This window comes from Sphaerodactylus townsendi, linkage group LG03, assembly GCF_021028975.2.
Source record: "Sphaerodactylus townsendi isolate TG3544 linkage group LG03, MPM_Stown_v2.3, whole genome shotgun sequence".
Classification (NCBI taxonomy): domain Eukaryota; kingdom Metazoa; phylum Chordata; class Lepidosauria; order Squamata; family Sphaerodactylidae; genus Sphaerodactylus; species Sphaerodactylus townsendi.
Genome location: NC_059427.1, coordinates 81,900,326 through 81,926,249, shown reverse-complemented (window position 1 = coordinate 81,926,249; position 25,924 = coordinate 81,900,326). Strand labels below are relative to the sequence as shown.

At 43.1% G+C, this 25,924-nt stretch overlaps 2 protein-coding genes across 2 annotated transcripts in view; one reads left to right on the top strand and one right to left on the bottom strand.

The window, feature by feature from the left end:
* Nucleotides 1-10,802, bottom strand: part of LOC125427650 (glutamic acid-rich protein-like) — a 42,537-nt gene extending 31,735 nt beyond the window's left edge. Inside the window, exons 1-2 of the mRNA XM_048487183.1 lie at nt 10,629-10,802; nt 7,268-7,364 (exon numbers count right to left, since the gene is read on the bottom strand). Coding sequence (XP_048343140.1) covers nt 7,268-7,364; nt 10,629-10,703 — 172 coding nt within the window. The 5' untranslated portion in view covers nt 10,704-10,802. The remainder of the gene's footprint in view (nt 1-7,267; nt 7,365-10,628) is intronic.
* Nucleotides 10,803-10,867: 65 nt separating this feature from the next.
* The window catches only part of HMGXB3 (HMG-box containing 3), a 30,513-nt gene continuing 15,456 nt past the window's right edge, over nt 10,868-25,924 (top strand). Inside the window, exons 1-9 of the mRNA XM_048487370.1 lie at nt 10,868-11,058; nt 14,420-14,567; nt 15,605-15,779; nt 16,519-17,088; nt 20,828-20,926; nt 22,170-22,301; nt 24,785-25,218; nt 25,357-25,384; nt 25,626-25,725. Coding sequence (XP_048343327.1) covers nt 14,422-14,567; nt 15,605-15,779; nt 16,519-17,088; nt 20,828-20,926; nt 22,170-22,301; nt 24,785-25,218; nt 25,357-25,384; nt 25,626-25,725 — 1,684 coding nt within the window. The 5' untranslated portion in view covers nt 10,868-11,058; nt 14,420-14,421. The remainder of the gene's footprint in view (nt 11,059-14,419; nt 14,568-15,604; nt 15,780-16,518; nt 17,089-20,827; nt 20,927-22,169; nt 22,302-24,784; nt 25,219-25,356; nt 25,385-25,625; nt 25,726-25,924) is intronic.

Sequence of the window (25,924 nt, the reverse complement as noted above, 5' to 3'; positions counted from 1 at the left end):
AGTCTGTCTGCCTATACCCTGTTCCCAGGGTATAGGGCTGAAGGAGGAGAGAATCAGTTTTCCAGGGGTCAGAAGTGACTGCTGGGGGTGGTCAGTGAGAAAAGCTGTACTCTTTCTACTGATGATGGCACTGGATTTAACCCATTGTTTTATTATTATATTTTAAATACCTATGAATTGAAGTTTTGTTTTATTACATCTGCTGCTGAAAAGCAGGCTTTCTGAAGCAAATACAAATGAAATATCAAACAGTTGTGCCAATTGTTTTGCTGATATTTTCCTTAAATTTATTTTTAAAATCTGTCTGCTCCCCACATCTCCCAATTTTATTTTAAACATCAAAGAGAGGGAGAGAGGGGGACAACATCCAGAGGGGGAGAGGCAAATCCACTGGTGGAAGCAGTGCACAGCTGCTGTGGTGAATTTGCCCTCCCTGGGGCACTTACTCTGGTGGAGGGGCAATTCTGCTGGGGGCCAGAAATTCAGACTTACGCTACCCTTTTGGACAGCATAAGTCTAATGAGCCCCATAGAGACTTCTCAGCAGTAGGGAAGCTTTTTCACTTTTTGCGATTCCCCACATTTCTGGGAAGCATCTTTGGGGTAGCAGCTGAGCGTGGCTGCGGTGGGCACCCAGCTCTTGGATGGGACTGAAGGAGGAGTAAAGAATTCTAACATAAACTGCTTCCTCCTGTGAACTGATATGCTAATAATGCCATAGTAGGGCAAGGGAAAAAATGGAGCACCAGGAAGATGGCTCATCTGAAAAAGCCTTCAAATTGCCCCTTTGACCTGAACTATGTCATCCATCATTTTGCATTATTACTTAATTGTTCATTTGTTTTGTCTGCTAATGGTTTAACCTCTCCTCCCATAAAATTCTTTCTTCAGCTTCTCATAATTTTCCTTAAATGAAATCTATTTATTAATGCACAATTGAAAACACTGGAGAACGGGAGAATGATTCAGCACAGAGAAGCAACATAAAGCTGTACTCTTATCATACTATAAGAGATTTTGAACTGTGCCTTATTTAAACGCTTTAAAACTAATTGTATTATTTTATTGTAAAACGTATGTTCATTTCTGATTACTGTAGAACATACTGAGTCTGCTGGGGAAATAGTTTTCAAGATACCGTATATACTTGTGTATAAGTCGACCAGCATATAAGTCAAATGCTTTGGAAGTTTTGTTACACACTTCTGGATCTACTGAAATTCTGGTCTCTTCTGCACATTTTATTACTTTCTGCTAAAGGTTTCAGAACACTTCCTAGTTGCAATTTTTGTCTGCTTTAAGAAATATCTCCTTGAAAAATGTCACTCTTCCTCACATTCTTTTAAGATCTATCATATCTAATCCCCAAAGAACCACAAAGAGAATCAATGCTGTGATTCTTACTGCTTAAAGGTTGCTTACATAGGTACTTATGACAACTGAAGGCTTCATTTATCTGAATCTTGGATCAAATCACAGTCAAAGGAAATCGGCTCTTGGGGAGTTATCAGTTCACACGTTGTGGTTTGCATACCAATCACTATCTAAAGTGATGAGTACTCTCTCCAAACTTCACTCAAGTTTTGCCTGTGATATGTTCAATTTCCATCTCTTATATCTATAATTCCATAACTTTTTTTGGGTATTAATTTTCATCCAAATGCATTTTATTCCTAGGAAGTCTTTCATTTTTTTTGGAAACAGTTGTATTGGGTTTTCAAACTTTACCATGGCATCACCAGTCCATCTTATAGCAGGAGGCCTCCCAGTAGTTGGATCTCCCTCTCACCTAGAGATGCCAGCTCTGGGTTGGGAAATATTTGGAGATTTTTGGGGTGCACACTTCACTCCTGCACCCACACACTTCCAGCTGCCTACTTTCGTGCCATTTTCCACTGCTCCTCATGGCCCCAACGCCGACACGCCTGGCTCCACCTCTGCCTCCGCGCAAACCTCTGCTGCCCAAAACGCCCATGTCTCCGTGCCTGTCTCCGTGCCTCCCTCTGGCCGAACTTCCCCTGCCCCAAACGGCCACAACAACGCACCATGCTCCCCGCCTAACTCTGCGGCGACTTCTGCTGCCCCTCATGCCCGCCACAATGGCCCTGCCTCCACGCCTCGGTACGCTGCAACTTGAGCTGCCCCTCACGGCTGCCACACCGACACCGCAGCATTGCCCCTTGCCCCCTGCAAGTAAACATCTTCTACATGACAAAAGTAAGGGCATTTCCCCTCAGAGGACGTTGCAGTGTTTCATGGCCCACCTACACGCATCATTCCCCTTCCTCATTGCACCCTGGGATTAACGTGCCAGCGATGCAGACGTCTCCTCCCACCAGCAGACCCCCGCATCACCACCACTACAGCACCTCAGCAGCACAGGCAACGGAGCCTGCTGCTCTACTCGACGCAGGTGAGAAGTGGCTGTTTTCCTGCCCCCCCCCCTCGCTTTGCACCCCAACAAAACTGCTGCACACCATGGACATCTCTGGAGGCGGATTGCCTAGAGGAAGTGGGTCTCCCTTTCAGCTTGCAACCCATTATTTCACGAGGAAGCGGGGAAACCCGGCAGACATGCACAGAAGGAGGGGGAGGGCATTCTTTGGCTAATTTTCCAGCTACGTTCTCCAGCAGAATTTTTACGGCAGCCTTTAGATCTCCAATGGAATCCTCTCCCCCTCCCCCCATGCCTACTTGACCCAAGGAATAATGTACTCTTTCCCCCCCACGTTGGCCAGTCATACAAGAACAGCCCCCCCACACACACACACATGGCCCAAAGACATGCCTCTCCCCCTCCCCCATCTCACTTACCCACATCTCTGCTCCCCAGCTCATGGTCCCAGAAGATCACTTTGACTATGTGTCACCAACTGCCTTCTTCTGTCTCTGCATAATGCCCTTCACACTACAGGACGTGCACTTTCAAACCACTTTTGATACACTACCCAACTGCACTTTACCATACAGAATTCCAAAACCCACTTGGAAGCAATTATACAACAGGATGCCAACTGCCTTCTTCTACCTCTCCCTCTGTATCCAGGTACAACATTTACATCTGTCGGACACTAGGAAACACAGTAATGGATTCAAATAATGAGAAAAGACATTTCACCTAGCCATAAGACACACCTTCAGAAGTAAGGGCTATTCTCCTCAGAGAATGGTGCAGTCTTTCCTTACACATAGCCTTAATGGCCATCTGTTGGGGAGGGGGAATACAATCACAGGGATCAACTGATTGATTCTCATTATGAGAAAAGTAAGGGCTTCATTAACACAGGCTTAATTTTCTTTCATTTCCATTTCACCACACTCAGCCACAGCAACACGTGGCCAGGTACCGCTAGTTTAAAAATAAGAATTTCTAGCTCTTTTGATTTTATATTGTTGTTTAAAGGAAATAAGTCATTTCTTACTTCTAGAATAATGTTTATCCTTGCTAACGCTCCCTAAACCTAACAGAATTTGACAGGAAATTATAACCACCCAATTTTTCCCTAAGCAGCTGATACCATTTAAAAGAAGCAAAACCTTGTTATCACTGCTGTGATATGTTTTCAAATATCTGGAGTACAAAAGTGATTACAGTTCTGAAGAGTTTTTCATAATGCTACAAAATCCCCCCAGTGTAGTTCCATCAGACATAAGAAAAGGAAATTGCAAAGCTGTATTAATATGTTTTTGGATTATATAAAAATTTCTAAACATGTCTCACTCTAATCATGTTAGTAATCAACATTATCCAGCCTCCTCTAGTTCAGCAAAAGTAAATAGTAATAAAATTAAGGGTAATAGAAGTAATGAAATATAACTTCATATTATTAATTTGCTGCAGGAATCTCTAAGAGGATTGGATTCCAACTCCCATAAATAATCAGACCTTTCCTGCCTTCCCCTTCTCTGTCGCCACCGCCCATCCCGTCAGGAGCAGAAGTGGCGTAGGAGGTTAAGAGCTCCTGTATCTAATCTGGAGGAACCGGGTTTGATTCCCAGCTCTGCTGCCTGAGCTGTGGAGGCTTATCTGGGGTATTCAGATTAGCCTGTACGCTCCCACACACGCCAGCTGGGTGACCTTGGGCTAGTTACAGCTTTTCGGAGCTTTCTCAGCCCCACCCACCTCACAGGGTGTTTGTTGTGAGGGGGGAAGGGCAAGGAGATTGTAAGTCCCTTTGAGTCTCCTACAGGAGAGAAAGGGGGGATATAAATCCAAACTCTCCTTCTTCTTCCTCTTCTTCCTTTGTTCCCAAATACCTTGGAAAAATCCCCACTCCTTGCTCTCACAAACAGAGCAAGCTCAGCTCCAAGGTTTGTTGACCTGGGGAAATACAGATGATAGGTGACCTTGATAGTCCAGGCTAGCCCGCTCAAGTCAGATATTGGTTGCTAAGCAGGCTTGGTCATGGTTAGTATTTGGATGGGAGACCACCAAGGAATACTAGGTTGCTACATAGAGCTAACCAATGGCAAACTATCTCTGAACATCTCTTCCCTTGAAAACTCAGTAAGCAATTGCCATAAGTCCACGGCAACTTGATGGCAAAAAGAAAAAAGGATGGGTTTAATCAGTCACCATTTCCTTCTCCTTTTCACAGCCTCAATATAATTTAAAGAGGGTCCCAATGATTCCAACAGCCACATTTGTTAAGAGATGAAGGGTTAGTTATTGTGCAATAAATACATATTTTTGATGTTAACTTTTGTCATGTATGTAGATACAGATGTCTTTGTATGTAGGAATAAAACAAGCGAATGCCAAATTACTTCTTATCTAAGCTTTCTACATTGCATCTTTAGCAATGGTTTTGCATGCAGCATTTTACAGACTAACACGTTTATCGCAGTGCCAACTCACATAATCTGCAATTCTAAAGAGGAAATAATATTAACTTGCGTTCAAGACATCACACACGATTACTACTTTAGCTTTGCATCATGGCTGTAAAATATTCAATTTTAAGGGATAGAAAATGTGCTAAACTTTCACTAGAAGTTAGTGCTGATGTCATTATGCTATAGGGTAGTAACGGAAGTCTTAAAATAGAAGTACATTTTCCTCTTTAAAGAACTGTTACTACTACAGAAGAAAATGCATGCACTGCTGTGGTAATTGTTCCATGATACTCTTATGAGCCTGCAGGAGATTCAGAAATTACACACCATTTAGTTGAAACACTATTCCATATGCAACTGACAATTTCTGCTCTTTGCTATACAGTGTGTATAACAGATTTGTGCATGCATTTTAAAAAATTTTTGCTTTCCATATATTTTCTTATTTACATCTATCGATGGAACTGCTGTGGGATAAACTCATTCAACTGGTTCTGGGTTTTCGAGACTGTGTGGCGTGGTCACCGAGGTGAATTTTGAAATTAATAACGTTGCATATTGTCAAAGGCTTTCAAAGTTGGGCATCTTCAGAGGTGCATTCTTCTGAGTTTTGAAATGCCGCCAGGTTCAGGATTTCGTTCCTAACGTTTCAGCTTCAGACCAGCTGTGGCTGGCATCTTCAGAGGTGCATCTTCTCTGTGATACACCTCTGAAGATGCCAGCCACAGATGCAGGCGAAATGTTAGGAACAAAATCCACCATACCACGGCCACACAGCCCGGAAAACCCTCCAGAACCAGTTAATAAATATAGTTTACTCTGGGTCATACTAAACTTTCACAGATGTCCTCAAGGATTTCATGGCAACATGAACTATTATGTGTGACACAGAAAAATAGCTTGTGACCATTTACTATAACTGGGTTATAATAACCCCCTTGTAGGACTGCACCAAGCTAAACAGCTGACCTCAGATTTAACATTGTTATTTAACTTCACATAATACTTCTTCAATAAAGTCAGTTTTTATTCATTGTCTACCATTAGAGAAAATTAAATTTCTGTTGCACCGCTGTTCGATTTCAAAATGAGAGACAGGATTGACAGCCCAGATACTTCCATTTGTGTGGGCAAATTAATTAATTAATTAATATGGTAATTCCCTTCTCACATCTTGGAAAGGATGTCGGCAGCAACACCAAATTTAGTTCTACCATCTTCATTCAATTGGTTTTGTCTTTGATTTCAGTGGGATTCAGCAGGAGATGAATAAGCACAGTTACTGTACACTGCCCAGAGTCCATGGACAGGATATACATTTAAGAAAACAAATAAACCTCCTCTCTTTACATTTTTATCCAAGAAGCTCAGAATGGTGGACATGGTTCTTCCACTCCCCACAACATCACTGTGAACGAGTTTTGGTTGAGAGAAAGTAGGCAGCTCAAGGTCACCCAGTGAGCTTCACAGCCAAGTGGGGACTTGGCACCAAGTTCTCCGAGGTCTGGGTTTGACATTACAACATACCACTCCCCAATATCTTCACTACATGTAAGGAGGTGGACAGCTAAAGGAAAAAATGTTAATTAAAATGCTGGTTTTCAAGCAGCTTCACAAAAATTATGTGAACTTTGTACACCACCCCTGCTTTTCATACTGATTGAGTGGGATACAACATATATACTCCCTCTTTGCAAACTTTTTGTATCACTGTGAACCTTCCTTTAAACCACATCATAGCCCTGTCACTTGAAATTCTACAATAACAGATTGAAATATTTAGATTTAAATTTCTGGAACTGGTCTATGACACCTGAGACCAATATATACAAAGTTTAAGAATGGACCAAATTTAGTTAGAAATCCCACAAAATACGTTATTTCCTTAATTACTTCTTTTCTAAGAATTGGTTATGGAATGGGATTTGTTCAAACTTCCTGTTCTTGAAAGGCACTACTGAATGCTGATGCATTACTCAGTTAACTGGAATACACTGAAAGAAACAGGATAACATATAAACTCTTAGAACATAAAAAGAAATCTAATGGAAGAAGTCCCAAGTTTTCTAAGTGTCTGTTTATAATGTTTTACTGCAATGGCATTCTGAAGGAAGTCAGTGAGAACCAATTTCCTAACGTTTTTTTTCCTAAGAACTAGTTGTGCAGTCGCTCACAGTTGACTGGCACTACTTAATTCAATTACATTGTGCATCAGGCTACATGATGAGGCAGCACAAAAGTCTTCTACAATCAAATAATACAATGAAACAAACTTGTATTTTCAAATTGCCCCTTTGATTGAATGTAGGCAAGGCCTAAACAGAATTTCTCTGGGCTTGGGGTTCTCACCCAAACCTGATAAAACTTTACACAAGTCTTTTCCACACAGCACGCTTACCCCATTTAGAAGCTGTTTTCAACCCATTGTTTACCTTGAAATCTGTCCGCACTTTCCTCCTCAGAACATTGTTTCCTGGCTAGCACAATTTTTCTTTCTTTTCTGCATATGTGCTTCACTGATTCAATGATCTAAAAAAAGGCCAGAAAGAAAGAAAACTCATGAAATAATAAAAATTGAGAGGAGGGGGAAAGGACTGAGGTGAGGGACTAAAAAAATGGCAAAGCAAGCACCAAAGGGGCGATCACCCAGGGACAGTGGTGTAGTGCCAAGGGGAGAGGGGTGTGTGACATACCGGGCATGCATCGGGGCAGGGGCGTGGCAATCTGGGGTGGGGGCGCAGCAGGGGCACAGGGCACATGCGTATCCCAGGTACAGTTCCCCCTCACTCTGGCCCTGCTCAGGGAGCATGGATAACATTCTGCTGTTTAAATTGTTTCAAGTATGTTTGCACTGTGAGGAAAGGTCCAAGTAAAATTTTGCATTAATCTGCTGCCACTTCCTGGACTTTTTTTGTTCTAGAATGCTTCCACTGGGCTCTAGCTCCTGGCAACAGCCTTCACGTTCCTTCTCCCCACGCTTCCACTGCCCCAAGGGTGGGGTGAGTGAGGAGGCTGGCTGATGCCGCAAACACCAAGCCGAGCCAGGTGGGGCAGCAGTAGCAAGCAGTCACTCTTCCGTCAGGCCTGGCAACAGTCTCTCCATCCCCCCCCCGCCCCCCCCGGCCCAAACACCAAGTCTGGCCTGGCAGGACAGCAGCAGCAAATAGAAAGCCCGCATAAAGAAGGCTTTTTTATTTCATCTCCATATCATATATTAGTATTATTTGCTTTACATCTTGCAGTGCATGTGTGTGCTGAAGCTGAACAAAAATAGCCTGCCCAAGTCAACCTAGAGAATTTACGGCAGGCAAGATTGGAACTTGGGACTTCCAAAAATTAATTCTACTTTTAGAGAAAACCTTTCATTGCCTTTATTCCTATTTATTCTTACGTCCCAACCCAGTTCCAAAATTCTTAATTTTAAAAAATTATCTGTTGTGGGTCTGCTCTGAGTTCTCTCACTTTTGGAAGGAAAGTGAGTAGAGACAGGGCTATTTCTGTTGTGACTTTCACATTCTGTAATAGATCTCCCAGATTTATGTCAAGCATTTACTTTGTATGATGACTGAGGCTGATTATTCCATCACACTTTGTTTTCATTTAGGCATCAAATGAAAACATATTTAGTTGTCTACATCTTTGTTGTTATTTAACCACTGCTCAATTTGTCCTGTATTTATAATATCTCTCCCTCCTGTACTGCACTGTTCTACCTTGTAAGCTTACGTTAAGAGAAAAGAAAGTATGCAAGAGTTTTAATGATTGCGTATATGTATTTTTATCTCCCCAATCCTCCAGCAAACAAATATTTCTATGTTCCAAACATACCATCAATAGAAGGGCAAATTATTGAATGTCAGACTGGCCTTGCATTTACATTCATGTACACTGAGAGAGAAGGTAATGTTACATGCCTCCAATTTTCTCTATCACTAATATTCACTGAAATTCCAGAAGGGTAGCAATGTTAAGTGGTGGCATCCAAACTAACAATGAGCCCTGTGACATCTTAAAACAGGTTGTCAAACTCATTTGTTATGAGGGCCAGAAATGACATGTGACTTGGTCAGTGATGAAGGGAGGGGGGAACTGTGCCCGGGGCATGAACTGCCCGCGTGCCCTCCCTGCCCCTGACATGCCCTGCCCCTGACATGTCCCCGGCCCCGCCTCCCCACGTGACTGCAATGGTGGCACCCGGTACAAGTCATCCCGGATGTCCCCATTGCAGCTACACACCTGGACTTGGTCAGGCTGGGTCGAAGAGGTGGAATGGATGGCTGCCTTGGCTGGCAAGTCCCCAGCAACTTTGCCAGCTTAGATCAGAAAGGGGTGGGGGTGTCAAGCCTGCAGCAGGCTAACCAGCCCAGACTGATATTATGTTTGTGGCTACCTCTGCAGCAGGCTCACCAGCCCAGATTTTCACTGAGGGAGGTGATCAGCAAGGGAGGGGTGGCTGTCTTAGCTAGTGAGCCTGCAGTGGGATTGCCAGCCCCAGTTGGCATGGAGGTGGGTGACTCGCCAGGACAGATTGGGAGAAGGATGGGGTGGGTGCCTGGATCAGGAGCCGATGGGGAGGGGTGTTTACCTCAGCTTTTCTTGCAGGTCTGATAAGCCCTTAAGGGGCATGATCCATCCCCAGGCTGCATTTTTGACATCCCTGCCTTAAAACACTAGTGTACTTACTATGGCATTAGTTGTTGTGACTCAGTGTTAACTACACTCGCCAAGTGCACTTATATCTGACAAAGTTTTAGGTGAGCAGTCACATTTGCCTGCAGTAGAAGGGTACAATTCAAGTCCTGTAACACCGTAGAAAACAACAAGATTTCCAGGATATAGGCTTTCAAGAGTCTGACAAAGGGTGTTTTGACTCTTGAAAGCTTAAAGCCTGGAAATCTTGCTGGTCTTGTAAGGTGCCACTGGACTCAAATGTTGCTCTTCCATAAAAAGTGAGCTTTCATTCACAAAAACTGGTGCCACATTACATTTGTATATTATATTTGTTACTCTGTGAGGTACCACACATTGGATTGCCAATCCCAGGTTGGAAATTCTGGGGGCTGAGCCTGAGGAGGGCAGAGCTCGGGAAGGAGAGGCAGTTTGATGGGATTTAATGCCACCGAATCCACCTTCCAAAGTGGCTATTTATGTGAACTGATCCCTATTGCCTGGAGATCAGTTGTAATCTCAGATCTCCAGCGGTCCAGCCACCACTTGGTTGCTGGCAAACTTAACCACACAAGATACCAAATTGCTGTATGACTTTTCACGGAGTGTACACGCTTTATCGGCAGAGGGTTACTGAATAGCCGTAATTACCCTGCTTGACTGGTCCGTGGCTTTTACTTAAAAATTCGAAATAAAGCTTTCGGAAAAGGTTTATATGAAAACTGCACTCCCCTCCCCCGTTGCGGGGGCGGGGAGGGGAGAAGAAGGCCTGCGGCTCGGCCAGCCGGCCGCGGGCGCCATGGCCCCGTCCCCTGCTGGCGGGGTGTAGACTCGGCCCGCCAGCCGCAGGCGTCATGGCCCCGTCCCCAGCGAGCGGGGGTGGGGGCCGGCCCGGTCGAGCCGCCGCAGAAGAGCTCCCCTCCCTGTTGCCTCCCCTGAGGCAACCGCAGCCGGTGGGTGATTCACAGCTGTCTTTACTGAATAGCCCTAACGGTATACCCTTTACCCTGCTTGACTGGTCCCTGGCTTTTACTTAAAAATTCGAAATAAAGCTTTCATCTGAAAAACAGAAGCTTAGTTATTATACACTGAAAACACGATATAATGTAATGGTATTGTAATAACGGTTGTCGGTGTCGAGATCCTCCTCAGCAGACGACTCTGAATTCTGCCAACGGTGCGCACATGAAACTCCCACATTCCAGGCTCTATGGGGTTTCTCTTGTTCCTAGATAGGCTCTCGCAGCACTCTTCCAACACGCGAGTGTCCTTGGCTCTATGATTTTTCGCCGGCTTTGATTTTCACTCGGATATTTATACTTTGGATGACCTCTAGACACCGGAAGAGCTTCCGGAGGGTGAGTTTCCGGTCGGGTGCCTGGCTTAAGCTCTACTTTGGGTATCTGGAGGGGGGGCATTTATTGCAGGGGAGTCCCTCTTTTTCTTCTCCCCTCCCCCCTCCCAGTTGTCTGGAGTGGCCATGCCTAATCCCGCTCCTCGGCATGCTGAGGCTGCGGAGTTTAATCCTCGTGACCTGCCCGTCCCGCGCGCCCAGGTGAGTTCAGGAGCGCCGCAACACCCTCAAAAACTGGTGCGGTGCTCGCCTTGGTAGCTGAGTTATAGCAGGGAGCTGCAGAGGATGTGCATTGCCAGTCATGCTTAGTGCTGCACTAACGTCGGAGACGAGTGAAGATGTCGAAGGAGCCGGAGAAACGCTTGGAGGCTGCGGGATCGGTTAGCAGGAGGGGGGAAAAGGTTTATATGAAAACTGCCCACATAGGGGCACAATTTACAGTTGTACTCTAATGGAGTGAAGTAGATCTCGTTTCTAAAAGTGTTGCTGCATTAGAGCTGCTATCCTCCATGTGGGGTCTGGAGTGCTTCCTAAATGTCAGCAGTTCTGCAAGCTACAGAGAGCATTCCTCTGAATAAAATGGTAACTTCAGAGAGTGAGCACCACGGTTTACTGTAGATTCTAGGTGAAATCCATCCCAGCATTGTCTACTCTCACATACTGCTCCTAAATCTCCAGGAATTGGCAACCCTATAAACTATGTTGAGATTTGCACTTTTTTTGGGCCAGGACAGTCCATTATAATTTATGTCCCTAAGGGTTTGTACGACAGAATTCATAGGAGAAATTGGATAGAAACATTTCTGCTTTTGAACTGTAGAGATATATTACAAATGTTTGTTGCTGGGCTTTTTCCTTTTAGTAATCAGTATTTGTAATGAATGCTTGATCACTGAACCAACTCAGATCTGTAATAGTTATGTCATATGCAGCATTTTTGTTACTTCTGCCTAACAAAGCTCTGTTGTGTGCCCATTTTGTATTCAAAACTATCCAGATGTTATCACCTCTGGATTCACAGCTGTTGAGAATTCCCCCCTCCCCTGCTTTCTCACACCATTGTGGTACATTTGTGCACCTCCCCAGATTTCCCTGGTTTTTCTCAGATCATTCTCAAACTTGGTTTACAGTGGATTTTGGGGAAAAATTGCAATAAAACCTGCATGACTGCTGCTGTGGGGGTGGGAAAGTTTGGATTTTCCCACAAAGGACAGCTATTTTCTCTGATGCCATCCCAGCAGAGCCCACTTTCTTCCCCTGCTACCGAGGAGCTTTTTATTTTTATTTTCAAGTTCCCTGAATTCCCAGATTTCATTTTTTTAAAAAGTAAGTCCCTAGATTTTGCAGTTGTTTTGGAAAAAAAAGTGAAAGCTAGGAAATCAGATAACTTGTTTTACCTATATCTAAGAAGAAGAAGAAGAGTTTGGATTTATATCCCCTCTTTCTCTCCTGCAGAAGACTCAAAGGGGCTTACAATCTCCTTGCCCTTCCCCCCTCACAACAAACACCCTGTGAGGTGGGTGGGGCTGAGAGAGCTCCGAGAAGCTGTGACTAGCCCAAGGTCACCCAGCTGGCATATGTGAGAGTGCACAGGCCAATCTCAATTCTCCAGATAAGCCTCCACAGCTCAAGCGGCAGAGCAGGGAATCAAACCCAGTTCCTCCAGATTAGATACACGAGCTCTTAACCTCCTATGCCACTCCTGCTCTAAAGCACTATTGATATGATAGTTAACTAATTAAAAAAATTAAAAAGCCCCAGTAGCCCTGGGAAGGGGTATGTGGCTGCTGCTGGGGAACTGGGGCAGGGAACCTGCCATATTGAGGCCTCATTGCTGCTGTGCAGTATCAGCAGCTGCAACAGCAATGGGGTAGACCACACAAGCATGTCCATCTGTGGAATCATAGAGTTGGAAGGGGCCTGCAGACCATCTAGTCCACAGGTGTCAAACTCGTGGCCCTCCAGATGTTACAGACTACATTGACTAGCATCATGCTGGCAGGGGATGTTGGGAACTGTTGTCCATAACATCTGGAGGGCTGCGAGTTTGACACCTGTGATCTAGTCCAACACCCTGATCAATGCATGATCAGCCTAAAAAATTTCTGAGAAGCATTCTCCCAGCTTCTCCCTGAAGGCACTCAGCAAGGGGGACCTCACCACCTACCTAGGCAGTCAATTCCTCCACTAAACTACGTTTATTGTTTAAAAAATGTCTAACATCCAGCTAGTACCTTTCTGACTGTTTTATGGATTTTATTATATCCATTATTTCTGCCCATTATTGTGAGTCCTGTCATCTACTCCCTGCCTTCCTTTCAGCCTTTCAAATAGCTAAAGAGAGCAATCATTTCCCCCTTCAATTTCCTCTTTTCCAAATTGAACACTCCCAAATCTCTCAGCCTTTTCTCACACAGCTTAGTCCCCATCATCCTCATTGCTCTCCTCTGCATCTGTTCCATTCTGTTTGCATTCTTTTTGAAGTGAGGCCTCCAGAAGTGCACACAGCGATCTAGGTTCAGAGTGACCAAGGCGGTGTATGGCAGGACTATGAAATCTTGCAATTTGGATGTTATGCCCCTGTTGATATACCCCAAGACCACTGCATCACACTGACTGCTCATATTTAACTACCTGTCCACCCATATCTCAAGATCTTGTTCACACACAATGCTAACCAGAATTATATCCCTCATCTAGTATGCGTGCTTCTCATTTTTGTTGCCCAGATGGAGATATTTGCATTTATCCTTGTTGAATTGCACCTTGTTCATTTTTCCAGTGTGTCCAGATCTTGATGAATTTTGTCTCTGTCTTCCAGTGTGTTCACTACTTGTCCCAGTTTGGTGTTATCTGCACGTACTAGTACCTCTACTCCTTGATCTAGATCACTTATAAAATGACTAGTACCTCTACTCCTTGATCTAGATCACTTATAAAAATGACTAGTACCTCTACTCCTTGATCTAGATCACTTATAAAAATGTTGAAAAGTGTCAGGACCAAGAAGCCACCCATTCTCCCCCCTCCCCCCCAAAAAACCTTCAGGAAGCTTATTAAAAAAGGTTTTTTAAAATTGCAATTAATGTATCAGTACACCAGTATAAGAGGTATTTCAATTTGAGGTAAAAAAAAAAACCCTCAGAAAACACCCCTAGGGCACATGGCATATGAACAAGGGCAGGCAAAATGTAAGGAAACCTGCCCACTGGAAGGCTTGTTGCTGTTAGGCTGTGTTAGCAGCTGCAGCAACCATGACACTTCCATTGGCGAGGACTGCTGTGTTCAAAAGACCCTTCTACTTTGCCTTTCTCGCAAAGACTCAAATGATCCCAGTAACCTGAGATGTTTAGACCCACAGTTATAATTCTTAATGGACCAGGCACTGTTAGAAATATAGTGGATTTATATTGGATAGTTCTAAGAGTTCCTTTGTGGTATTAAAGTGTTCTGAATCTTATGTCTCTCATCCAACTTGTAAAATAAATGAGGACCACTTTTATTCCATATGAGTAGCGGGTTTAGTGATTTGGAGAGTATCTAACTTGAGATTTTTGTCTAGTAATGGAGGCTCCATATGATGGTAGTGAAGTAACTGTAGTAATGGAGGAGATAGAAGGTACATATACCTATGCCTCTCCAGTGCCATCTAAAAAGAAGAAGAAATATAGAAGTCCTGGAGATCAAGGGGAAAAGGCTAAAAAGCCCAGGTGAGTGATTTTCTTCTTTTAGGATGACTTTTCATACAGAATGATTTTCTAACTCTTATACTTGGATAAAATAAGTGTTGTTATGTGTGTTGTATAAAAAATAGTCAGATCTTATGCATTGGGAATAGAAACCTGCCTGTCATGAGTATTATCAGTAAACAGCATTGATACAGCTGGCATGTTGAACAGACATGATGCTGTCTTATACTTAATCAGACTATCAGTCCATCAAAATAAGTAATGTATTTTCAGATTGACAGCTGTTCTCCAGGGTCAAAGGTCTTTTAACTAGGGTTGCCAGGGATCGAACCTGGGACCTTCTGCATGTAAATCAGAGCCTATCCCCTTTTCTTAGAACTTTGTCAGGAAATGTGAAACAAAGTATTGAGTTCGTTTTTGTGACTTAGTGTGCAATGGCAAAATGATAAGTCTTGTGGATTTGCAGCAGGCAAAACGATTTTGAATTCAGAGCTGTTTTAGGTTTTGAAACCCTTGAGTACCTGAGAGAACTCCTGAAGAAAACTTGTGTGATTTGTTTACATTAAAAAGCAGATATCAAGTCTGGAGTGTGTGTCCGCCACTGTCAGTTGGTGTGGAAGTATTTAAGTGCCTCTAGCATTTTTTCTATGGTAGCAGGGCAGTCAGTGGATTGCCACACAATCATACCCATAAAGACTTGCCTACTTTTTTCTCTGCACTTGCTTCCTGTGTTGTGGTGTGTCACCTTGTAGCCTTTGGAGCTGAAAGAGTTGGATGACTGGGGAAAATCAAGGCACAAGCAAACAGGTGATTAGATCATTGACCACGATATGATACTGAGTGACTCCAACTCCAGTGGGCATTCTAACTGCAGTGAAAGAAATGCCTTAGTATGTAGTTTACAAATTAAAGTTTTCAGCACTAGTCTTTATACACTCCTGTACAAGCATATTTTCTTACTACTTATCCAAAAACAAATCTATGAAGTCTGGCAGGTGTGGGATCAGTGGGTTCTTTGATTCAAGTGTGATATTTTGAGCAGTTTGTTTACTTTTCAGGTCTGCATATCTTCTGTACTACTATGACATATACCTGAAAGTTCAACAGGAACTGCCACATCTTCCTCAATCTGAAATTAACAAGAAGATCAGCGAAAGCTGGAGATTGCTCAGTGTGGCTGAGAAAAGTTATTATTTGGAGAAGGCCAAATTAGAGAAAGAAGGTTTAGATCCGGTAATTTAACTTTGCTACTTTTTGTGACAGTTTCAAGCATGAGAGTAATTCTAGGGCATGTTACTCCACATTGAAAACCTACAAGAATAAAAAGCTGAAAGTATTGTTGTCTTTCATTATTATTTTGCAAAATTTCAATATTATGTTGAGAAAATAGATTTCTTCAGAGCAATAGTTTTTTACAGCCACAAATCATCTAGGTTTCTTTAAACAGTTATTGTTTCTTGTTTCTTATAGTGCCTCTGGCTAGAAAACTTCAAGGAACCTGGTTCCTACAAATTTTGATACAAATAGCCAGGCAATTAAAACAGTCTAATTAACAATTCATTTGCCAGAGGTCTTGTCAGTAGTATGAAATACTTAAGATGATAACTAACTAAAATAATGTTTGATACAGCACTATCTGTAGTATTTATCAGTCATTCATATTTGCCCAATAGGGTGCGGTTAAGCAGTTACAAGACCCCCTGCTATAAAACAGCCACCTGTGCATGAAATGAATACATACAGTTGTGAGGGGGAGTATGCACAATCTACAGTACGAATGCAGTGGTGTGCCTTGGAGGAAGAATTCCCTTAGCTTTCAAATGGAAAAAGTAAATGAACTTATTGTGAGGTAGTGAACATTTTTTTTAAAGTAAGGTAGCCTTGGTAGCCTTTTGCCTTTTGAAAAAGTGATATGTGAAGGGTGCATCAAAACAACACTCTGATTGTTGTCCTCATCTCACTTTTTCTATAGAACTCGAAGTTGACTTCCCTGACTGCTGTAGTTCCTGACATTCCAGGTTTCCGTAAAATCCTCCCTCGTTCAGATTACATCATTATTCCCAAAGGCACTCTCCAAGAGGGGAGGAGTAAGCAGCACTTGGAACTCTGTGTGGCCCAGGGCCAAACAGCATTGGAAGGACTGACAGCGTCTGCTAATGTCACAGGTGCTTCCCACAGTGCTTTGCAGAACATTCTTTCTGTAGAATCCAGCCAAGTTGGCATTTCTGAGCAGTGCATTGCCATTGAAGGTGTTGCAGAAGACCCAGCCTCATTTGTTCAGTCAGACACGGTAGAAGAAGTTGTTGCATCAGAAATCTTGTCTCACTATGCCCGACCTGTAGCACATAACGTAGCTGGAGATATCATTCTGGATGAGACCCCTTTGGAAGTAGGAGACAGCTATCCTTATCAAACAGCAAGTGTGGTTATTGAAGAGACTTTGGTTAACAGCTCCTCAGATGCCTCCAATGGGAGTGTTAGTGTGGCACAACCACAGGTTTCAGATGGCCTCTCTGTGGTAACAGTGCTAACCAGAAGAAGAGTAAGTAAAGATTATGGTAATTTATTTTCTTCCTGTTTTTAGACTTATACTCCATTCTTAGGCATTTTCACCTTCTAAGGAAGTTCCATTGATATCATAGGCACTTACTCCTAAGTAAGTGTATGTATGATACTTGCTCCATGTGAGGTTAGGATTTTGTACTGTTATGAAGCCTGGACGACACATGGGGTTGGCGGTCTTCACTGCACTCATTATAATGGGTTGTATCCAAAGAACTATGAGTGGAACTCTGCTTGCAGTGGTTGCCTGCTTCCCTTTTCCTTCTGCAGCTCGTTGTGTTCTCTGAAACACTGCTGTGGGAGTTTGGAGGATCCCTGAGGTACAGATCTGGGTGCAATGGGAACCTGTAAGTGAGAGGAATTATCAGTGAAAATCATATTGTGGTGAATGACTGATGAAGACAAGCATTAGATACAGACCTGCTTTTGTTAAATCTCTAGTTCCAAGGGGAAAAATAATTAAAGCCCTTCCTGGACTAATTAGCTAAGCTGGGATTTGATGTATCATCATCTATATACTAAAAGAAAAGTTGGCCAAATTTTGGGATTTTTAAAATATGGTAACTGGAGCTGTGAATGTGTAAGACAGATCTTTCTGCAGACCTGGAAACAGTTCTGGGTTTGCAGAAAAACGTGAGCCCCTCGGGGATGGGGTGGTATAACAGTCTAAATAAATAAATAAATTAAATTAAATAAAAAATACATGGGAATTTTTTAAAAAACTGAAAATGATAAAAGGAGCACCGGTAGCTTTAAGCAATGTACTCGCTCAGTGGCCATTGCTAGGCAACCACAGAGTCATGGCTTTCCTCAGTAAGAGGCAAGGGAAGGAAGTGGGACCTTTTACCCAATTGAGAGATAATCGATTGGGTCCAGGCTTGGCTAGGGTTCTCATCTCCACAGTGGAAAATGTTGTGGTGAAGTCTGAGGAAGACAGGTTTTGGCAGGGGGCTTAGAGGCTGAAGCCCAAGATTATGACATATTCACCCTTCAAAACAGCTATTTTCTCCAGAAGGACAGATTTCTGTCATCTGGAGTTGAGTAGTAATTCTGGGAGATGTCTGGCCCCCAACTGGAAGCTGGCAATCCTATTCCTGGGAGTAACCTCTGGATGACTTGTTACCACACAACTTTCATGACTGAGTTAGACCTGGCTAGTTAGAAAGCCAGTTAGAGCTTCAGAGTAGGGTCTGAGAGATCCAAGTTTAAATCCTCATATTGCTGTGGAATCTCACTGAGTGATTTTGGGCCAATTACATAGTTTCACCTTAGCCCACCCCACAGAGTTGTGTGGATAAAAAGGAGGAGAGGAGAATAATAGAAGCTGCTTTGGTCCCTGTTATGTAGAAATACAGGGTATAAATGAAGTAAATAAATATTAAATATAGCTGAAGATGGGAGGCAGATAAAAGGTGGGTTGGTGAATGACTGAGAAGGAGGGAATGAGGCAGCGCAATGGGAGGGGATATGGGGTTGCCAGGAGGAGGGAAAGAGAAAATAGTACAGGTAAGGGATGCAGTGAGATGCTCATTCTCAAGTCCTTGAGGGTTCCCTAGCATGTAAATGGGCCTGGCCCATTGGCCACCACCAGACATAACTGGGCCACAGTTTACCTAGGTAGAGGGGGCAGAGGAGGGAAAGCTGAAGACAGAGAGGTACATACAGTAGATAAAGGTAGATTGGTTGTTGGATGGAAATGAGATAGGGTTGTTGATTCCAGGTTTAGAAATTTCTAGGTATTTGGGAGGTGGAGGCTGAGGAGAGTGCAATTTGAGGAGGGGAAGGACCTCAGTAGGACATAATACCATATACTCCCGAAAGGGAAAGAGGAAATAAGGGAGAGGGAAATGAAATGCCTCCTGCAAGTCTAATATTCCTAAGTCCTTGTGGGTTCCCACTTGTCTAATAGTAAAGTTGGCCAAACCTGAGGATTCTTAAATCTGGTGGCTGGAACTGTGAACAGACAATATAGACCTTTCTCCAATCTTGGAAAACGTGAAGTCTTTAAAATGGGAACGTGTAGCTTTAAGGAATGAATTATCTCAGTGTCAATTGCTAGGCGACCACAGCATTCCAAACTTGTAGTTTCTGTGAGTAAAACACTGAGGGAAGAGCAAAGCTCTCTCCAGGGCTGCTTTGGCCTTTGAAGAAGGACCTATCGGGGCCAGGACTAAGATTGCCAACTTCAGGTTGGGAAATTCCTGGAGACTTTGGGGTAGAGTCTAGGAAGGGGAGTGTCGTCATCCATATCTATATAGAAGACAAGGTGTATTGGCAATGACTCATTTTTTAAAGAGCTGCACAGGAGTGTGAGCAAAGGGGGTAGGGCACACTAATGCAAGTTTGTGCAAGTCGTATTGGTTACAACTCGCAGTTTTCCAGAGCCCATTTTGTTGCACAGTGGACTTTATTGCTAGTCTAGATATGATGCCATAGAATCCACCCTTCAAACCAGCCACTTTATCCAGGGGCCCAGCTCTCTGTTCTCTGGAGTTCAGTTGTAATTCTGGGAAATCTTCAGATTGCACCTGGAGGTTAACAACCCTAGGCCTGGCAGCAGCCACTGGATGATTTGCTACCATCTGATTTGCATGACTGAAATAGGCCTAGCTCAGGGGTAGGGAACCTGCGGCTCTCCAGATGTTCAGGAACTACAATTCCCATCAGCCTCTGTCACCATGGCCAATTGGCCATGCTGGTAGGGGCTGATGGGAATTGTAGTTCCTGAACATCTGGAGAGCCGCAGGTTCCCTACCCCTGGCCTAGCTGTTTGCTGCTATTCAGCAGTGAGCACCCTAGGAAAGCCAGTGTGGTGCAGTGGTTAGAACTTCAGAGTAATATCAGAGGGACCCAGGTGTGAATCACTTTCTGGCTGTGGAAGCTTATTAGGTGATTTTGGGCCAGTTGAATAGTTTCATCCTAACCTACCTCACAGGGCTGTGAGGATAAAAAGGAGGAGAGGGGGATGATCTAAACTGCTTTGGTCCCCACTGTGGAGGAAGAGGAAGTGTAAATGAAGTAAATAAATAATAAACTTAACTGAAGGCGGGAGGCAGATAAAATGTGGGTCAGTGAATGAGTGAGAGGGAGAGGGTGAGACCGGGCAAGGGGAGGACGGGGTTGCCAGAGAAAGAAAAAGAGGAAATAATGTGGGGAAATATAGGGAAAAATGAGGTGCCCCACTAGTTCTTGACAGTTTCCTACCATGTAAGCGGTATCAGCCACTGCAGACAACTGAACCACAATATCCTGGGTAGAGGTTGATGGAGAATGGAAAATCTAAAGGCAGGGGCAGATACTTTTGACTGTTTGGTGGGAAGGAGATAAGGAAGCTGGACAAGGAGAGAGGCTATGGGGGCTTTCAGGAAAAAATGAAAGAGGAAATAGTGTGGGAGGTGGGAAATGAGATGCCTCCCCTAAGTCCTTGTGGATTCCTGCTTGTTGGAGGCTACTAATAAATAGAAACATCTCTGATTTCTTTCAAGCACTATTTAAGACTCCATTCTGATCTCCTCATATAGAGGAGGAAAAAGGGCTGCTTCATCTTAATTTAAATTGACAGCTACCTGATCCTAGCTACTTTCTGCTGGAAAACCAGTACTCTTAAGCAAACCTAATTTCTGTATGTTTCGTTGCTTTCTATTAATGGATGCCTGTGATGAATGACTACACCATGGATATAGTTGCACATGTTTTCTTACTCTGATTTTTATTTGTAGGACAGAGAAGAAAGTAATACTTCAACACCTTCTGCACAGTTCATTATGCTACCTCTGCCAGCCCATTCCGTTTTGGAAAATCCAGCATCAATCAAACTGGTCAGTGCAGGAAAATGCTGAGGCCATCTCTTTCGGAAAAGCTTTTCAGTGTGTGTGTGTGTGTGTGTGTGTGTGTGTGTATTATAATATGTGTCTAGTTCTGAGGGAAGTGGTCTTTCTCACAACTTGATGGATTAGCTGTTGGGCTCCTCATTTGAGGTGGCATTTATTCCCCTAGGAGTTGGAGGGGTTGTTGATGCTTCACAGCAACTTGTGTCGTGGCTTTGTAGAAATGGCGTTCCGTAAGATCTCATGGGCTAAGTTAATTGGCAGGTGAATTCAGCCAATTCTGGTCTGCACAAAATCCCAAGCTGTGAGGGAGCTGACTTCCTTGAAGTTTAAAAAATCCTAGAAAGAAGATAGGAAGATTCCTGTTGTCAAGCTACAGATCTGTGACCAGATCCTTCCCTTGTTTGGTTGTCAGGTGAAAAAAAGCATATGCAGCCTGCTTTCTAGCTCCCCTCCGGCTCTCAATTGGGGAACTGGTTACTTTCTGCCTCTTTTATCTGTCTACACAGCAAAACAAAAGAAATTGTTTCCTGTTCTGCTTCCTGCTCAAGTGGTTAAGATGTGAAGCAAGGCTGCTTTAATGCAATGCAAATCAAACTTATTGTGATGGTCAGAGGCTCAGTAGCTTTTTGTTTATGGAGGTTGAAAATGAGCTATTATAAAGCATATCAGTGGAATTGAAGTGGAAATGACAAGAGTATCTATTCCCAGTAAACTCCTAGAAACTCTGGGTAGCATGGGCTGCATTTGGGGATGCCCATATAAGGTTTCTGTCCAGAGAATGCTATGAAGTGCCTGTGACCCTGTCCTACTAATTCAGGCTTGTTCCCACTCCCAGCACCTGGTAGTAATCTGTTCACACACCTGGTCAACACCCCCGCCTATGGAAACCTGTTCAATGGGATAACTGGCTGCTTTACTAACTGACCAAATGGGTTACTTATTAAGTGAAAAAAGCAATGTTTTCTTCCACTGCCACCTCCTGCCAAATAAACCTGTTTCAGATAGATTGTTCATATAGCCTGCAGTATCAAGGAGCTAGATATTCTGCTCTCTTTGTTCCACAATCAAATCTTGAATTTTTCCATTCTATGGAAAGTACTTAACTTTCAGAAAATCTCAGTTGTCGCAAATCATGTAATTTCTCTTGGGTATGTGTGGGGGCTCATAATGTTTATATCCTTTGGCTGTAAATTCTTTGTTCTGTAAAGTAATGCATCCCCTGTCACTTTAGACTACTACTTACACTCGCAGAGGCCATGGAAATTGCTCTAATCCTGGCTGTTCCTTCACTTATGTGACCAGACACAAGCCACCAAAATGCCCTCTGTGTGGAAACTTCCTGGGTGGAAAATGGATCCCAAAGGTATGTTTCAGATACTCGAAAAGTGCATCTAGCTTTTTTTGCTTTGCTTTTTAATCTGGAAAATGAAAGCATGGAAGTGATGACAACATTTTTGGAGACAGGGTGGAGCTTCTGAATCAATGTGCATAGCAGGAAGGATATGGAAAATATTTACCCCATACTTGCAGAACTTTTAGACAGGCAGTGGTTGTCAGTAAAAACTAATTTTTAATTTTCAAATGGAAAATTGCTTTAGGATGTCCTTCATCAGTGTTCATAATTTGAAATATGATTAATTTTTGCAAAATAATCTCTCCGAGCTGTTACAAGGAGCTTTGCTGCATACCATTTTGATTTATTCCTGATTTCTGCACAAAATTTTTGCGTTGGTTACCTTACCTCCTTTTCTGATCCTAAACTGAGTTATACCTTTCTTTGTCAATTGATTGCAGTGGTCCCAGGAGGGTTCAACTCTGCTCAGGACTGCACTGTACTATCCCTATCTCCCCCCCCCCCCTTTATCCATCATGGATGATCTTTCCCTGCAATCTACAACCACCAAAGAGGGAGTCGCTGGATATAGTCTCACGTGTGCTCTTCATTCACACAAGGGAACATTGGCCCTTTCCGCACAAATCTGCTAAAACATTTTGACTCACCCGCTTTGTTCTCACTCACCCTGTTGAAATGATTCCTGGCCACCAAATTTTGCTATTTCCTATTTTTCCCCAGTACATAGACAAATAGGTCCTTCTATGCTACACAGTCTCATGCTGCAGTTACCTGAGTCTTCTGTAGTTGATGCTCAGAAGATTAAGCTCCCCCAAATCTCAAAAAACGCTCTGGAATTCTACAAATACAAGGCAAGAAGCTTATGCAGGCAAGGAAAAGGCTCACAAAATGGCATCTTAAAGGGATAGCACACAAACGAATTCTTTTACTCCCCGTCTTTTCCTGAAAGTTCCTTTTGTTTTCTTTGTCCTGCCCATCCCCACAAACCTTCAGTTCACTTTTTGATGATTGGGCTGTTGTCATCATTTAACCACTCCTTCTCCACCTTGAAGACAGATGGCTTTGCTTTAATTATTTTGGAAAAATAAGCACTAAAATATTGATATCAATATACTGTTACAGCAATAGGTTTAGTAGGTTCTCGGAATTCTCAGCTTTCATTTTAAGAAAAAGTATATCCCGGAAGAGATATGTGAGGGAAGGGACTAGAAACATTTTTTTCAAAATAAAATCTGGGAATTCAGAAAACCCATAACTGTGATGGTATTTCAATATAAAAATGCACAAAAAAATAAAATGTGAGGGAGTGCTTCGAAGCTACTGATGACACCAGTGATAATGCCCTCTCCTGGAAATCCTATTGAAAGCATGCACAGAAAAAAAATTGGCTTCAAAACTGTGAAAATGCAGAGGGAGGGCAGATATGCAGAAGAACCATGGCCAGACTGATTCCAGTGCTTGTTAATTGGCTGCCAAGAAGATGAGGAGTCCATCAAGCATACAGAGAAGCCCAGGGTCTCACATAGAACATGTCTACCAGTAATCTTGTAGTTTGGTTTAGACTACAGCAGGCATAGTCTTACCATGTTCAGGTAATATGGGAGACCATGCCAAAAATAAAAGAGAAAGATGCTGAAGAGCCAAATGTTTCTGTGACATTTCTGCATAGATCACCCACTTCATAGACTGCTTTAAACAATTCCTCATCAAGTGTAGGTAATATTAGAATTGGTTCTGAATATTACTAGGGTCTTAACTGACATATGCCGCAGTGATTCTATTCCTTAAAAGGGCCTTCTGCAGACTGGAGCATAATGGTTTGGATCTCATGACATGCATGTGGAAGCATACGCGCATTCTTTCTTGCCTTTTCCCTTCCAGCACCACCAGAACAAATGTGTGTTGAAGCTTCTTATAACTGGAGAGTACCTGAAGGGCCCCTGAAGTGTGTGTGTGTGTGTGTGTGTGTGTGTGTGTGTGTGTGTGTTGGAGAAACTGTAATCAAATGGCATAACAAAAGCCAGTGTTCTTGATTGTGTTCCGACTTTATTGAATCCTTTTGATCTTTGTTTTATTTATCAAGAGAGTTTATTTGCTGGCTCTGTGCCTCCTTGAGGGGGTCTTTCTGACTTCTATAGTGAGAACTTCTCTTGCTGCTACTTTTCCTTTTCAGGTTTTTTATATCTTGTGTCTGATAGAGCACCTTGGAGAAGGTTTTACCACATGTTTTTTTCAGAATCCTCTGTTACAAATTGGTAATTTGTTTTCTGTCTGTTTCTACACGTGTGCTCCAATGGGGTCAGACATAGTATGCCTTGATAGGGTTAATGGCTAGACATACTTTTTTGTAACATTAGGGCTTGCTCGTCAGCTGTCAATCATTAATTTCTCATGTCGGCACTTCTCAGCCTTGCTAGCCAAATTTGAACATGATGGGTTGCGAACATCTAAACTGAAGTGAATGTGATATTGATTGTGTGTTATACTTTCAGGAGAAGCAGGCAAAAGGCAAATCTGAACCAAATTCCAGTGTGGGTATAAAAACATTGGGACCGAAGAGAACTCAGCTTCCACTAGCCTCTGGAGCAGCAATGACCCAGGATGGTGCTTCGAAATGTACCCTAGAGGTCTCTGAAGCTGTTAGCCAGCTATTGAATGCAGCTCCTGCTGGGGAGCAGATACAAGAGACTGAGTGGGAAGAAGTGATCATCTCTGAGGCTCACATCCTTGCGAATAACGTCCAGCCGGAGGAGCAAGGGAATGCCCCTGCAGTTATTCAGCTTCAGGAGAGCTCAGCATGCGGAGACTCTTCACTAGAACAGAATGGGAAGGGGAAAGAAGAGCTGGAGGCCCAGCCATCCACTGAAGTGGTAAACTCTGCAAAGGTGCTTTCAAGCCCAACGGCTTCAATGAAACAAACAATAGGGTAAGTTTGTTTTCTGTGAAGGATTGAAGTCAGACTTGGTGGGGTGTTTCACTACTATTTTAGTTTAGATAGAAGTGGCATTCAGGCTTTTCTCAGGGCATTTTGAATCAGAGAATTAAAACCACTCCTGTCTTCCAGCTTGTATAGAAAAGTTCTTAGCAGAGCTGTATACATGCCTATGATTCCAGGCTGTCTTTTTTCACTATGTCTTGTTTAGACATTGATTGATCAATTTCAAAGCTACAACTGTCTTTCAGACAGATTTTAATTATTGCTGACAGATATACTCTGGAGTTATCAATTGCATTTTTTTGCCGTTTCAGGGGTGATGTTCTTGGCACAATCTAAAGGCTATGGTTATAAGAGCATATGAGACCTAAGCTTTCATCTTTTTTTTGTTGGGGCAGTCAGCAAGACCAATGCGAGCAATTTTGCCTGCACCTTTTGGCATGGCGAGAGAAACCAAGATAGAGCAACCCAGTTGCCGACAGTCATTTTCAAATAATGGTAAAGCCTATGAGAACTAACTGTATAACCAGAGGTTTGCTGGTTAGGAATTACTGTCTTAGTGCAACTTTTGGAAATTGAGTGCTCTAAAGCATGATTTCCCTGAGTGATACAACGTCATGGCCTTCTGTTCTGTAAATACACCATGAGACATTAGTTTTACCTACCCCTGTAAGAGAACTTTTACAGCAGTGGTACT